General features: G+C 50.0%; 1 protein-coding gene across 1 annotated transcript in view; it reads left to right on the forward strand.

Moving 5' to 3' along the window:
- lrig3 (leucine-rich repeats and immunoglobulin-like domains 3) overlaps window positions 1-12,626 on the forward strand; it is a 46,675-nt gene extending 34,049 nt beyond the window's left edge. The window contains exons 11-20 of the mRNA XM_080757351.1: window positions 92-163; window positions 1,005-1,168; window positions 2,484-3,086; window positions 3,422-3,703; window positions 4,144-4,463; window positions 5,302-5,494; window positions 5,954-6,115; window positions 7,261-7,407; window positions 9,131-9,565; window positions 10,566-12,626. Of these exons, the coding sequence (XP_080613477.1) occupies window positions 92-163; window positions 1,005-1,168; window positions 2,484-3,086; window positions 3,422-3,703; window positions 4,144-4,463; window positions 5,302-5,494; window positions 5,954-6,115; window positions 7,261-7,407; window positions 9,131-9,565; window positions 10,566-11,158 (2,971 nt within the window). The 3' untranslated portion in view covers window positions 11,159-12,626. The remainder of the gene's footprint in view (window positions 1-91; window positions 164-1,004; window positions 1,169-2,483; window positions 3,087-3,421; window positions 3,704-4,143; window positions 4,464-5,301; window positions 5,495-5,953; window positions 6,116-7,260; window positions 7,408-9,130; window positions 9,566-10,565) is intronic.
- Window positions 12,627-14,251: the final 1,625 nt, after the last annotated feature.

Genomic DNA, 14,251 nt, shown 5'->3' on the forward strand with positions numbered 1-14,251 from the left:
AAATGAGAAATCGTGGGGGATTCCTTCTCCCAGATATTTAATCTAACCTCTCTCTCTCTCTCTCTCTCTCTCTCTCTCTCTCTCCCCTCAGTGATTTGAGTCACAATGCCATCATGTCTGTCCAGGGGAACTCCTTCTCCCAGATGAAGAAGCTGGAGGAGCTGTAAGTCAACTTTAAACTAAACTAAACTTTGAACTAAACTAGTTGTAAGTCACCATCCTGAAACCTTCTACATTTGTATACTCAGTACTCCACGTACGGTAATATGTTTATTTGACCTGGGGACAATACAGAGAACCTATACGTATATCAAGTTATACTAAAACATGAAACGGAACAAAATTTAACTTTTCGGTTTTTTTCTTTGGCACCTTGAGTACATTTGTGTACTCGACTATGACTCAACTATGACTAAAACCACCGCTGTCCTCCCATGCAGCGTCCTGACCACCTCCAGTCTGCTGTGTGACTAAAACTAAACCACCCCTGTCCTCCCATGCAGCGTCCTGACCACCTCCAGTCTGCTGTGTGACTAAAACTAAACCACCCCTGTCCTCCCATGCAGCGTCCTGACCACCTCCAGTCTGCTGTGTGACTAAAACTATGACTAAAACTAAACCACCCCTGTCCTCCCATGCAGCGTCCTGACCACCTCCAGTCTGCTGTGTGACTAAAACTATGACTAAAACTAAACCACCCCTGTCCTCCCATGCAGCGTCCTGACCACCTCCAGTCTGCTGTGTGACTAAAACTATGACTAAAACTAAACCACCCCTGTCCTCCCATGCAGCGTCCTGACCACCTCCAGTCTGCTGTGTGACTAAAACTAAACCACCCCTGTCCTCCCATGCAGCGTCCTGACCACCTCCAGTCTGCTGTGTGACTAAAACTATGACTAAAACTAAACCACCCCTGTCCTCCCATGCAGCGTCCTGACCACCTCCAGTCTGCTGTGTGACTAAAACTATGACTAAAACTAAACCACCCCTGTCCTCCCATGCAGCGTCCTGACCACCTCCAGTCTGCTGTGTGACTGTCAGATCAAGTGGATGCCCGTGTGGGCATCGGAGCAGGCCTTCCTGCCCCTCGTCAACGCCAGCTGTGCCCACCCCCCCGCGCTGAAGGGCAAGAGTGTGTTCCATGTCGGCCCAGAGGAGTTTGTGTGTGGTGAGCCGTCCGCACACACGCACGCACACACGCACACACGCACACACGCACGCACGCACGCACGCACGCACACACACATTCCATTTCACACTAGCCTTATACTGCTTTCCTTGTTAAAACACAGCCATTCCTCCATTTATCCGTGGCAGGTTTTCCATTTATGAACTGTGTGTGTGTGTGTGTGTGTGTGTGTGTGTGTGTGTGTGTGTGTGTGTGTGTGTGTGTGTGTGTGTGTGTGTGTGTGTGTGTGTGTGTGTGTGTGTGTGTGTGTGTGTGTGTGTGTGTGTGTGTGTGTGTGTGTGTGTGTGTGTGTGTGTGTGTGTGTGTGTGTGTGTGTGTGTGTGTGTGTGTGTGTGTGTGTGTGTGTGTGTGTGTGTGTGTGTGCGTGTGTGTGTGTGTGTGTGTGTGTGTGTGTGTGCGTGTGTGTGTGTAAAACCCTTCTTTTAAAGTGAACGCGTGTGGTGGCACTGGGAACTAGCGATATAATTCACTGGTGCTTTTTGAGTGGTGCAATACACTCCTATAGACAGCTATGTGTGTCCCTGGGTCTGTCACTGGGTCCCTGGCTGTGTCCGAGCACGAAAATACCTTTATAGCGTTCGTTCACCGCCAAGTGTCACTGTTGCACAGAAGAAAACACAGACAGACAGTACAGTACAGTACAGTACAGTACAGTACAGCACCACTCACTTCAGACAGGTCTGATTTTTCACCTTACATTCCATTTCATGGGACGCATGCCTCGTGTGTTCTAGAGCAGAGGTTCTCAACCTGTTTAATTTCAAGGACCCCCAGTTTGACATGCATTAGTCTACGGGCCCCCATTTAATGGCATTTCTATCTCTGGGACCCCCTAATTTCTAAAAAGCAGGTGCTTAAGATTAAAGCCACGTCCATTTGTACGGGCAACTCCCATCCCCTCAGCTCTGAGTTCGAGCTGCTTCCTTCTGGCCTTCGCCTAAAGGTTCCAGGGGCCCAAAAGCAACAGGGTATAAGTTCTCCTTCGTGCCTGTAGCTATCCAGGCTCTAAATGCCGATAAGAGGAGGAGGAGGTAACTTGTCACCTGACTCGCTTGTATGAATTATTTATGCAACTGTTCTGAAAATGTTATGAATTATAATGTTACACTGATACCTCGAACTGCCATCCTGTTTACTGTTCTATGTGTACTATGTGCCTTTTTTACTGTGTTTTTGTGTGTCATGTTACCTGCCTGTGTTTATGCCTTGCTGTGTAAACCAAATCGCCCCACGGGGGACAAACAAACAAATGAATGAACCTGAACCGTATATATATATATATATGTCCTTCCAGACGACTTCCCCCAGCCTCAGATCACGCTGCAGCCTCAGAGCCAGGCGGCGGTCCGCGGCACCAACGTCACCCTGGTCTGCACGGCCGCCAGCTCCAGCGACTCGCCCATGACCTTCGCCTGGAAGAAGGACAACGAGGCGCTGGACGACGCAGAGGTGCACAACGAGGCCCACCTCAGGGCCGGAGGCGGTGGAGGAGGGGAGGTCCTCCACCAGGGGGCCCACCCCCCCCTGCTGCGGCGGCGGGGGGCCCAGGAGGTCCTCGACCAGGGGGCCCACTTGGGGACCCAGCTGGGGACCGGACGGGATCCCCACAGCCAGGCCCACTTGGAGACTGAAGAGCAGCCCCACAGCCAGGCCCACTTGGAGACTGAAGAGCAGCCCCACAACCAGGCCCACTTGGGGCCCGGAGGGGAGGTCCTTGACCAGGCCCACCCCCTGTTGGGGGCCCAGGGGGGCCCCGGAGTGGAGGCGGGGCTGACGGAGTACACCACCACCCTCCAGCTCCGACACGTGGAGTTCTCCAGCGAGGGCAGATACCAGTGTGTGATCTCCAACCACTTTGGATCCTCCTACTCCACCAAGGCCAAGCTCACCGTCAACAGTACGTCTGTCTGTCTGTCTGTCTGTCTGTCTGTCTGTCTGTCTGTCTGTCTGTCTGTCTGTCTGTCTGTCTGTCTGTCTGTCTGTCTGTCTGTCTGTCTGTCTGTCTGTCTGTCTGTCTGTCTGCTCTAGCCTCTACCAGCTAATCTAATCACTTGTTTAAATCTCTCTGTGATGGCTGTACCCTAACCATTTAAAATGGTGACTAAAATATCACTAAAGTGAATTTTATTCAATGGACTATGACTGAAACTAAACATAAATTTGCCGTCAAAATCAACACATATTGTTTTATCTCCTTGTGTGTTTTTATTATTTTATCTTTTATTCCCGCAGTCCTGCCGTCCTTCACCAAGACTCCCACGGACCTGAGCGTGCGCTCTGGCGCCACCGCCAGGCTGGAGTGTGCGGCGCGGGGCCACCCGTCCCCTCAGATCGCCTGGCAGAAGGACGGCGGCACGGACTTCCCCGCCGCGCGGGAGCGCCGCATGCACGTCATGCCCGAGGACGACGTGTTCTTCATCGTGGACGTGACGGCCGAGGACACGGGCGTCTACAGCTGCACCGCGCAGAACACGGCCGGGAGCGTAGCAGCTAACGCTACGCTAACCGTCCTAGGTGAGAACACAGCTGCACCGCGCAGAACACGGCCGGCAGCGTAGCGGCTAACGCTACGCTAACCGTCCTAGGTGAGAACACAACTGCACCGCGCAGAACACGGCCGGCAGCGTAGCGGCTAACGCTACGCTAACCGTCCTAGGTGAGAACACAGCTGCACCGCGCAGAACACGGCCGGGAGCGTAGCGGCTAACGCTACGCTATCCGTCCTAGGTGAGAACACAACTGCACCGCGCGTTGACTCCTCTTTTTACGCAGTGTAACCTGAATCGAACAACTTAAATAGTGTCCGGGGGTGTGTACTGTTCACATATAAGCCAGTGAAGTAGACGATGATTTTTTAAAGTGAAACACCCCTTTTAAAAGACGGTGATCTCCGTTTTGGTCAATTGAAGTGTTAACCATACTCCGTCTGTCCCCCCCCACCCCCCACCCCACAGAGACCCCCTCCTTCCTGCGCCCCCTGGCGGACCGCACGGTGGCGCGCGGCGAGACGGCGGTGCTGCAGTGCATCGCGCGCGGCAGCCCCCCGCCACGCCTGGACTGGACCAAGGACCACGGCCCCCTGCTGGCCACCGAGAGGCACTTCTTCGCCGCGGCCAACCAGCTGCTGATCGTGGTGGAGGCGGCGGAGAGCGACGCCGGCACCTACACCTGCCAGATGTCCAACGCGCTCGGCACGGAGCGCGGGCACGTCAGGCTCACCGTGCTGCCCAACGCCAACTGTCTCGACTCCTCCTCCTCCTCCTCCTCCTCTCTCGTAAGGACACGTTCTCTGGGGGTCCCAGAGATAGAAATGCCATTAAATGGGACGTTCGTAGACTAATGCATGTCAAACTGGGGGTAAAAAAAAAGAACTTCTCTCATGGGGGTCCCTGGCATATCTTTCCAAAGGGTGGTCCGTGGTAACCTGACGCTGCCAGATGAGGGCGGTATTGGGGAAACATATTCCCCAACACAACACTCATCTGGGATCTCTGACGGAGTTGAGCCCTGAGTCAGATCTGCTTCGTACCGAACCAATCAGCGTGAGCTAAGGGCGGGATATGTGCGAAACCGGATGTGAAGCTATACAGACACGTCAATATGATTGGTTGTGTTTGCACGCCCACACGGTGATAGACAGACGGTCCCATCCAATCATCTACCAAGTATCTTGAAAAAAAGGTTACGTCATCGAATTGGCTCCCGAGATCCCAGATCCAAATAAGCTGTGAAACACATTTGTGTAGCAAGCTTTTTGGATCTGGCAGCGTCAGGTTAGGTCCGTGGGCTAATTACTGTCAATACCAAAACACAGGTACTGCCAAATGGAACTGCATGTTCTCTAACATTGTAACATTGGCAGGTTGCCCGCGGCGGTGTGTGTGGGGGGGGGGTCTTCGGGGGTCCCCTCCTCCTCCTCCTCGTCAGACGGCTGGTCCATGGTGGGCATGGTGGTCATCGTTACGTAACATTGTGTGTAACATTGGCAGGGTGCCGGCGGCGGCGGCGGTGGGGGGTCTTCGGGGGTCCCCTCCTCCTCCTCCTCGTCAGACGGCTGGTCCACGGTGGGCATGGTGGTCATCGTTACGTAACATTGTGTGTAACATTGGCAGGGTGCCGGCGGCGGCGGCGGTGGGGGGTCTTCGGGGGTCCCCTCCTCCTCCTCCTCCTCGTCAGACGGCTGGTCCACGGTGGGCATGGTGGTCATCGCGGTGGTCTGTTGCGTGGTGGGAACCTCGCTGGTGTGGGTGGTCATCATTTACCACACACGGAGACGCAGCGAGGACTGCAGCGTCGCCAACACCGGTGAGAAAAACAACCGCTTTTAGCGTACACATAACTCTTTGGACGCCCCGCATAGGGGGGCGGTAGTAGGTGTGCAACATGAGCAAAGAAGAGCAGCTCTTGTTGTTGTGCCTTAAAGTGAAAGTAGAACAACAAAAGCGTTCTAGGTGAAGGCGCGCTCTACTTGGGGAGTCAAGTTGAGTCTCTGTACTCATACCCCCTGGTCGGGAGACATTCCTCATCTTATGTTTGTTGTGTTTCCAGATGAGACCAACCTCCCGCTAGACATTCCTCATCTCATGTTTGTTGTGTTTCCAGATGAGACCAACCTCCCGCTAGACATTCCTCATCTCATGTTTGTTGTGTTTCCAGATGAGACCAACCTCCCGCTAGAAATTCCTCATCTCATGTTTGTTGTGTTTCCAGATGAGACCAACCTCCCGCTAGACATTCCTCATCTCATGTTTGTTGTGTTTCCAGATGAGACCAACCTCCCGCTAGACATTCCCAGCTTCCTGTCGTCTCAGGGAACGCTGGCTGAGCGCCAGGACGGCTACCTTCCCTCGGAGACGAGCAGCATCCATCACTACATGTCGTCGTCCATCAGCGCCCTCTACCTGCAGCCCCGGGACGTGACGAGCGGTGCGTTATAAACCCACAATCCCCCCCAGGGACTACATTTCATCAGACTTTAGTCAACTAAATATCATCAGATTTTAGTGGTCTACCTGCACAGCCTGTATGATATAATATTACACGAGAGGGTGTTGTGCGTTACCACTCCGGCCGCCCAAGACGGAGGTCTCCGTCCTATTAAATAATGATGAATCAAAAGACGGAACATAACAGAGCGCACCGCTCTACAGGCTGGGAGCGGCGGTTCCAATTCTAACAAAAGATTGTGTTTTTTTGAGAAGTAATCATACCTCCGGTGGCCCTCTGGAGTGAGTGTGGAACTATACCGGCCCTCTGGAGTGAGTGTGGAACTATAGTGGCCCTCTGGAGTGAGTGTGGAACTATAGTGGCCCTCTGGAGTGAGTGTGGAACTATACCGGCCCTCTGGAGTGAGTGTGGAACTATAGTGGCCCTCTGGAGTGAGTGTGGAACTATACCGGCCCTCTGGAGTGAGTGTGGAACTATACCGGCCCTCTGGAGTGAGTGTGGAACTATACCGGCCCTCTGGAGTGAGTGTGGAACTATAGTGGCCCTCTGGAGTGAGTGTGGAACTATAGTGGCCCTCTGGAGTGAGTGTGGAACTATAGTGGCCCTCTGGAGTGAGTGTGGAACTATAGTGGCCCTCTGGAGTGAGTGTGGAACTATACCGGCCCTCTGGAGTGAGTGTGGAACTATAGTGGCCCTATGGAGTGAATGTGGAACTATAGTGGCCCTCCCTCTGGAGTGAGTGTGGAACTATAGTCGCCCTCTGGAGTGAGTGTGGAACTATAGTGGCCCTCTGGAGTGAGTGTGGAACTATAGAGATCCTCTGGAGTGAGTGTGGAACTATAGTGGCCCTCTGGAGTGAGTGTGGAACTATAGAGATCCTCTGGAGTGAGTGTGGAACTATAGTGGCTCTCTGGAGTGAGTGTGGAACTATAGTGGCCCTCTGGAGTGAGTGTGGAACTATAGTGGCCCTCTGGAGTGAGTGTGGAACTATAGTGGCCCTCTGGAGTGAGTGTGGAACTATAGAGATCCTCTGGAGTGAGTGTGGAACTATAGTGGCTCTCTCTATTGTCAAAGTTGCCCACCCCTGTCCTGTCCTGACAGAAACCTGGTTTTCCTCCTCACAGGTCTGTGCCAGTTGGACACGGGGAGTGAATCGGACCTGGAGGCGTCGATGGACCCCCTGATCTGCCACTACCAAGGACCCTTCGGCTCCCTGCTGCGTACGGACAACATGTGCGCCTCAGAGGCAGAGCCTCCCGGCAGCTTCACAGGTCTGCACACTTCATTTCACTTAAAACCCAACCGGGACGTGAGGGAAGGGAACCCCTTTTGGTGTTTTAACTTAAGCATTATGTTTTACTTTCAGCTGTTGGGAAAAAAAATAGCAGATCTAGTGCCGCGCTACGAGCCTGTATGAGCTATTTGTTTTATTGTGAAACTGTGGCGCAAATCTTTGAATATATTATAGTCTTTCAGAGCGAACGTTTTAACTCATGAAAATGGTTGACCACCACTGACATAGAAACATACGGTTTTTCAGAAAACTGTTAGGATTTAGAAGCCTTTTTTTTCTTAGAATCGGCCTCAGGTCTAAATGGGTTCATTGGCTCAGTGGGGTTGCAGTGACCTGAAACGTCAGAAACACCATGACTAGTTGTCTGTCCAGTTCAGAAACACCATGACTAGTTGTCTGTCCAGTTCAGAAACACCATGACTAGTTGTCTGTCCAGTTCAGAAACACCATGACTAGTTGTCTGTCCAGTTCAGAAACACCATGACTAGTTGTCTGTCCAGTTCAGAAACACCATGACTAGTTGTCTGTCCAGTTCAGAAACACCATGACTAGTTGTCTGTCCAGTTCATTTTAGTTACTCTTGTGTTTTTGCTACAAGAGACTTAAAGAGGTTTAAGTCTTTAAAGCACTTTGATGTTGTCTGTTTAAAGACACAGTAGTTATGGCTCCAGGTGACACATTTTGAACGTAGTTAATGTTCAGCAACTACAGACTAGAGACAATACATATTTATATATAATTAATGTAGTTAATGTTCAGCAACTACAGACTAAAGACAATACATATTTATATATAATTAATGTAGTTAATGTTCAGCAACTACAGACTAAAGACAATACATATTTATATATAATTAATGTAGTTAATGTTCAGCAACTACAGACTAAAGACAATACATATTTATATATAATTAATGTAGTTAATGTTCAGCAACTACAGACTAGAGACAATACATATTTATATATAATTAATGTAGTTAATGTTCAGTAACTACAGACTAAAGACAATACATATTTATATATAATTAATGTAGTTAATGTTCAGCAACTACAGACTAGAGACAATACATATTTATATATAATTAATGTAGTTAATGTTCAGCAACTACAGACTAAAGACAATACATATTTATATGTAATTAATGCAGTAATATTCAGCAACTACAGACTAGAGACAATACATATTTATATATAATTAATGTAGTTAATGTTCAGCCACTACAGACTAAAGACAATACATATTTATATGTAATTAATGTAGTTAATGTTCAGTAACTACAGACTAGAGACAATACATATTTATATATAATTAATGTAGTAATGTTCAGCAACTACAGACTAAAGACAATACATATTTATATATAATTAATGTAGTAATGTTCAGCAACTACAGACTAAAGACAATACATATTTATATATAATTAATGTAGTTAATGTTCAGCAACTACAGACTAAAAGACAATACATATTTATATATAATTAATGTAGTAATGTTCATCAACTACAGACTAGAGACAATACATATTTATATATAATTAATGTAGTAATGTTCAGCAACTACAGACTAGAGACAATACATATTTATATATAATTAATGTAGTTAATGTTCAGCAACTACAGACTAAAAGACAATACATACAGTATTTTTACATCCTAAGTGTTAAGTGGTAAATATTCAGTATATTTGCCTTCCATTTCTAGGCCGTTCCATCATGGATCAGTGCATCGACTCCCACAGCAGCAGCCTGACCAGGAGGAGGGACTACTATATGGCGTGCAGCAGGGGGTCCCTGGCCTGTAGCGGGGGGTCCCTGGCGTGTAGCGGGGGGTCCCTGGCGTGTAGCGGGGGGTCCCTGGCCTGTAGCGGGGGGTCCCTGGCCTGTAGCGAGGGGTCCCTGGCCTGTAGCGAGGGGTCCCTGGCCTGTAGCGAGGGTTCCCTGTGCTGCAGTGGGGGGTCCCTGTGCTGCAGTGGGGGGTCCCTGGCCCTGGAGGACCCCTTTGACCACGGGCCGTCCAGCGCCCTGACGCAGCTCCCTCTCGGCGACAGACCCTCGCCCGCGGCGGACGAGCGAGGCGCGATCGACTGCGGACGACCTCATCGTGGCGACCGGGTGTCCCCCTCCGCTACCTTCATGGGTAGGTGTTAAACCTTTTCCCCGCAAAAAAAAAAAAAACGTAGTCTGCGTTATTTGTCGGCAAGCGACGCTGCCAAAACACGTATCTACGTTTATTCAGTTGTATAAATGTGTTCGGTCCGATCTAGTGGAAAGGCTACTCACTTTGGCTTCGGGTGGCAATCTGTTGTTAGCTTAGACCCTGGGCTGCGCCATCTCAGTTGCGCACGCACACTTTCCGTCGATTTAGTCTCCAAATCCGCCTCCCAGGCGCCATTTCTGGTCAAAACTGCGCTTATTGCACGGAGACTGGCGGTCGCAGCAATGGCGCCGGCCACTGCTGCGAGACAACACACACACACACACACACACACACACACACAACACTGACACAACATCCGGTCGCGGAGTTTGGGATCTTCAAAATAAGGGTTGAACGGACAGCGCGATATCCTGGCATGTTTTTAATGTATCCTTAAACTAAACGGTTAAAACTCCCGCCATTCAGTCTAACGTCCCTCACCGCCAGACGCACCGCAAACCAAGGACGAGTTGGAGGGTTTATTTTATACTGTATCTCCAACACAGTCGGGAACGTCTCGGGATCCCCCAGGAGGAAGCTATACTAATGTTGCTCTGGAGAGGGAAGTCTGGAGCTCTCTGGTGGAGCTGTTGCCCCCGCAACCCGACTACGGATAAGCGGTTGAAAGTGGATGGATGAGTGCCGGTTCTAAACTTAACCCATTCTGACCGGGAACCCGTTTTGGTGTTAGCATCATGTCATGCTTTAGCTATTGAAAAATAGCAGATCTACAAGCTCATATCGCGCCACCAAGTGGCGCGATACGAGCTTGTAGGTCTGCTATTTTTGAAAAATTCGAAGAACGACTGACATTTTTATAATCTGATCTCAGGTCAGAATGGGTTAATCAGACCAGTGTGTGTGTCCAGTGGAAACCTCGTATGAATCTGATCTCAGGTCAGAATGGGTTAAGGATTTTCTTTTTATCGTCTTCCTTCAGGAACATTTGGTAAAGCTCCCTGGAGGCGTCCTCCTCCCCACGAGGTCAACGCCGGCTCCCCACTGGCCCTACACAGTGGGGGCCCCCCGGGGTCCCCCCTGGCCCTACACAGTGGGGGCCCCCCGGGGTCCCCACTGGCCCTACACAGTGGGGGCCCCCCGGGGTCCCCACTGGCCCTACACAGTGGGGGCCCCCCGGGGTCCCCACTGGCCCTACACAGTGGGGGCCCCCCGGGGTCCCCACTGGCCCTGCACATTGGGGGGCCCCCGGGGTGCCCCCTGGCCCTAAACAGCGGGGGGCCCCCTGCCCCCCTCCTGGCCGTGCACAGTGGTATGACCCTCCGCGAGAAGACCTGGTACGCATCAACGGCGCTGGACACGGACTCTGACCAGGAGGAGGACGGTGGCGGTGGCGGTGGCGTTGGCGGTGGCGGTGGCGGTGGCGTTCACACCAGCGACTCCTCCAGACCAACAGAAACCGACTTTTACCAGCGGCCGCTTCACGGCGGCAGGACTGAGCATGTGCACCGCGGCGGCGGCGGCGGCGGCAGCGCTAACGAGCACATAGTCGAGAACTCGGTCGGCTGCCAATAAAGACGTCCACAGGTTGTTTTTTGTTGCTGATCGCTACCCATTCGGTCGGTTTCGGGGTGGGGGGGGTTCTCACCGGGAGAGACCTCGTGAAAACAAACCTGCTTTCCCCAAGGCTGTATAGGAGCCGGTGGAAATGCCCCACACGATGCGTTCCTTTCCTATTGGACAACACTGCTCTACACCGGAGACTGAACGGATTGTCGCGTTGGGGATTTTCCGATTCTAGGACACGGCGTGCGCGGGACGGAGCAACGCAGAATGTTCTATGATTTTTTTTTTACAGGTTGGTGAAAAGAACGCTCTGAATCGAGGTACGTACGGTACGGTGCCCCGCGAAAGAAAATAAGCGAGCTTCTTTTTGACCCAAATACAAAACGACGAACAACAAAACTAAACTTCTACCTCAGTGTGAAACGGACCGTTTTTTGTGGCGCGCCGTCGAGCGAGAGACGATACTCGCCCCCTATGTTTCAATACAAGAAACGGATAATGCAACGAGTGAATGTAAACGCACGGTGCAATGCGCTGTTCCCAGGAAATAATGCAGAACGTGATGCGAGGAGGAGAAAATGATTACCAGCAAAGACCACGGGAGGGAAAAAGACCTACTGAAATGAAAAATACATTTTTCACACTTATCCGTGGTCATCATATGGGCATACCTAACAATGGATGCAAAACAAGGGAAGATTTTCATTTTTGTGTATTTTTATATTATATATTTTGTAGTTTAACTTTTTTTTTTTCATCCAATCAGAACATTGCATGCCTCCAGGCTATGGGACGTTTCTCTGCTACGTGCACAGATATATCCTTTTGATATATTTTTTACATCAAAAGGAAAATAAAAATCTAATTTGAATGACTTCCTCTGAACTAAAACGTGCTGCGTGATGACGTGTCAATTAGGCTCACATGCATATTAATGAATCTTGATTAAATTCACCTGTTTGATTCCCATCGCTGGGTCGTCCTCCAAACACAGATGGTTCTGATTACAGAACTACTCCGTTTGTATAAGATTTATATGTATCTGAAAACATTCTAGGTTAGAATGAAGCCTTGAGCTTTGCTACCCTGTCTCTCTGTGACTTTGTTTCCAATCAATCTGCTGCGTGTGCGCTCGCACGTCGCGCACGTAGCAGAGAAACGTCCCATAGCCTGGAAGGATGCCAAGGTTCTTCTGATTGCTTCTTATCCGTTTGAGAGTGAAACTACAAGACGGAATGCTCCAAATAGCCGTTCCACCCCCGTCTTTAAAGAACACAATGGATATATGCCTTTTTTTTTCTATACAAAGTTTTATTATATTTTGTAAATGAATTGTGTACAAACGGATCCAGTTATTTTTGCTTACCTTCGTTGTACAAGGGTTGTTGTTGTTGTTGCCTGTTCAGTTATTACAGCTTTTTCTGTTTTGAATGAAGCAAACTTTTTGCACATACCTGAACATAATAAAACATGTGCTGCTAAATGGTGCATTTATATACATATAATACACACACACGGGCAGCGGTGGCCGAACGGTTTGTGGAGCGGTCTTGATATCGGAAGGTCGCTAGTTCGTATCCCCGGACCGGCACGTTAAAATTATACCACCGCTGAAGTGCCCTTGGACAAGGCATTGAACCTCTACCATGAAATGTTCTATGAGCAGGGCCTGGCTGTAAACAAGTTCTTGAGCTTAGTACAGTTACCCTGGGTAAACATAGTACCTTTACCTTTCCTTACACACACACACACACACATTGATTGAGTTGATTTTGTCGACTAAAACCACGGCGAAAAATGTTCGTTGACTACCTTTTTCCACTGAGGAAAACTAAATGAAAACTAAGCTATGATGACTAAAACAATTTCGTCAACAAATACAAACTAGACTAAAATGTTAGGAAGGGACTATATGGACAAGAGATCCACTATAAGTCATTTTACACTTGGTTGCATGCTGAAAAGAGCAAATCTACAAGCTCACAACGCGTCTCGCTGTAAATCTGTAAAGCTTGTAAATCTGCTTTTTTCAGCAAGTGTAAAATTAGGCCTTTCGACGGCATCCAGGCCCGCCAAAATACATTTTAGTCGACTAAATCAACTGTAGACACCTTTACATAGATGGTGCATTACATTCACACACCGATGGGGTTCAGAGTCTTGCTCAAGGTTACTTCCACACTAACACTCTGGGGGAGCCCACAGGGATCGAACCGGGAACCTCACGGTTTCTCTTCCGGCATTTGGAAGAAGAACCACAAACCACCAAGAGAGAGAGAGAGAGAGGGAGCAGATCTTCAAGTAGACAGCTATTTTCAGAGTGGAACCGAGCATAAAATGACTTGTCATCTTGTCCCTAACATTTAGTTCTTCTGGATCTCTTCTCCACTAGTCCCTCCCTGACATTTTTTATATTTGTTGACAGAATTGTCAGTATTTTTCACTTAGTCATGTAGTTTTAGTGGAGGAATTCAACCCTGCGTGGTTGGTGGTCGCTGCTGTGGGTGAATTCAGCACATGGCTGCTCCATGACTCACCCCTCTCCCCCTCCCCTCCGGCGTGGGGGTTTGTTTTTCCAGGCCCGTCTCGTCTCCTCTTCAACACATGGAGGATAAACGGTGTTCTTTATGTGCTGAAGCTGTTGAAACTTGCACTTGGAAAGCGCCTTGCAGGCGTCGCGCCCGGCGGCTACTATGCTGCCGTGGTGCCACAGCCAGGCCGTGTTTATGAAGAACGGCAGATTCACTGCAGGCCGGCCTGGGCTGGTGTCAGTCAGTCAGCCAGTCAGTCAGTCAGTCAGCCAGCCATTCAGCTAGCCAGTCAGCCAGCCAGCCATTCTGTCAGTCAGTCAGTCAGTCAGCCAGTCAGTCAGTCAGCCAGCCATTCAGCTAGCCAGTCAGCCAGCCATTCTGTCAGTCAGTCAGTCAGCCAGCCATTCAGCTAGCCAGTCAGCCAGCCATTCTGTCAGTCAGTCAGTCAGCCAGCCAGCCAGTCAGTCAGTCAGCCAGCCAGCCAGTCAGTCAGTCAGTCAGTCAGCCAGCCAGTCAGTCAGTCATCCAGCCAGTCAGTCATCCAGCCAGTCAGTCAGTCAGCCAGCCAGTC

The sequence above is a fragment of the Protomyctophum bolini genome (assembly GCF_963924005.1).
Source record: "Protomyctophum bolini genome assembly, chromosome: 23".
In the NCBI taxonomy this organism is placed as follows: Eukaryota; Metazoa; Chordata; class Actinopteri; order Myctophiformes; family Myctophidae; genus Protomyctophum; species Protomyctophum bolini.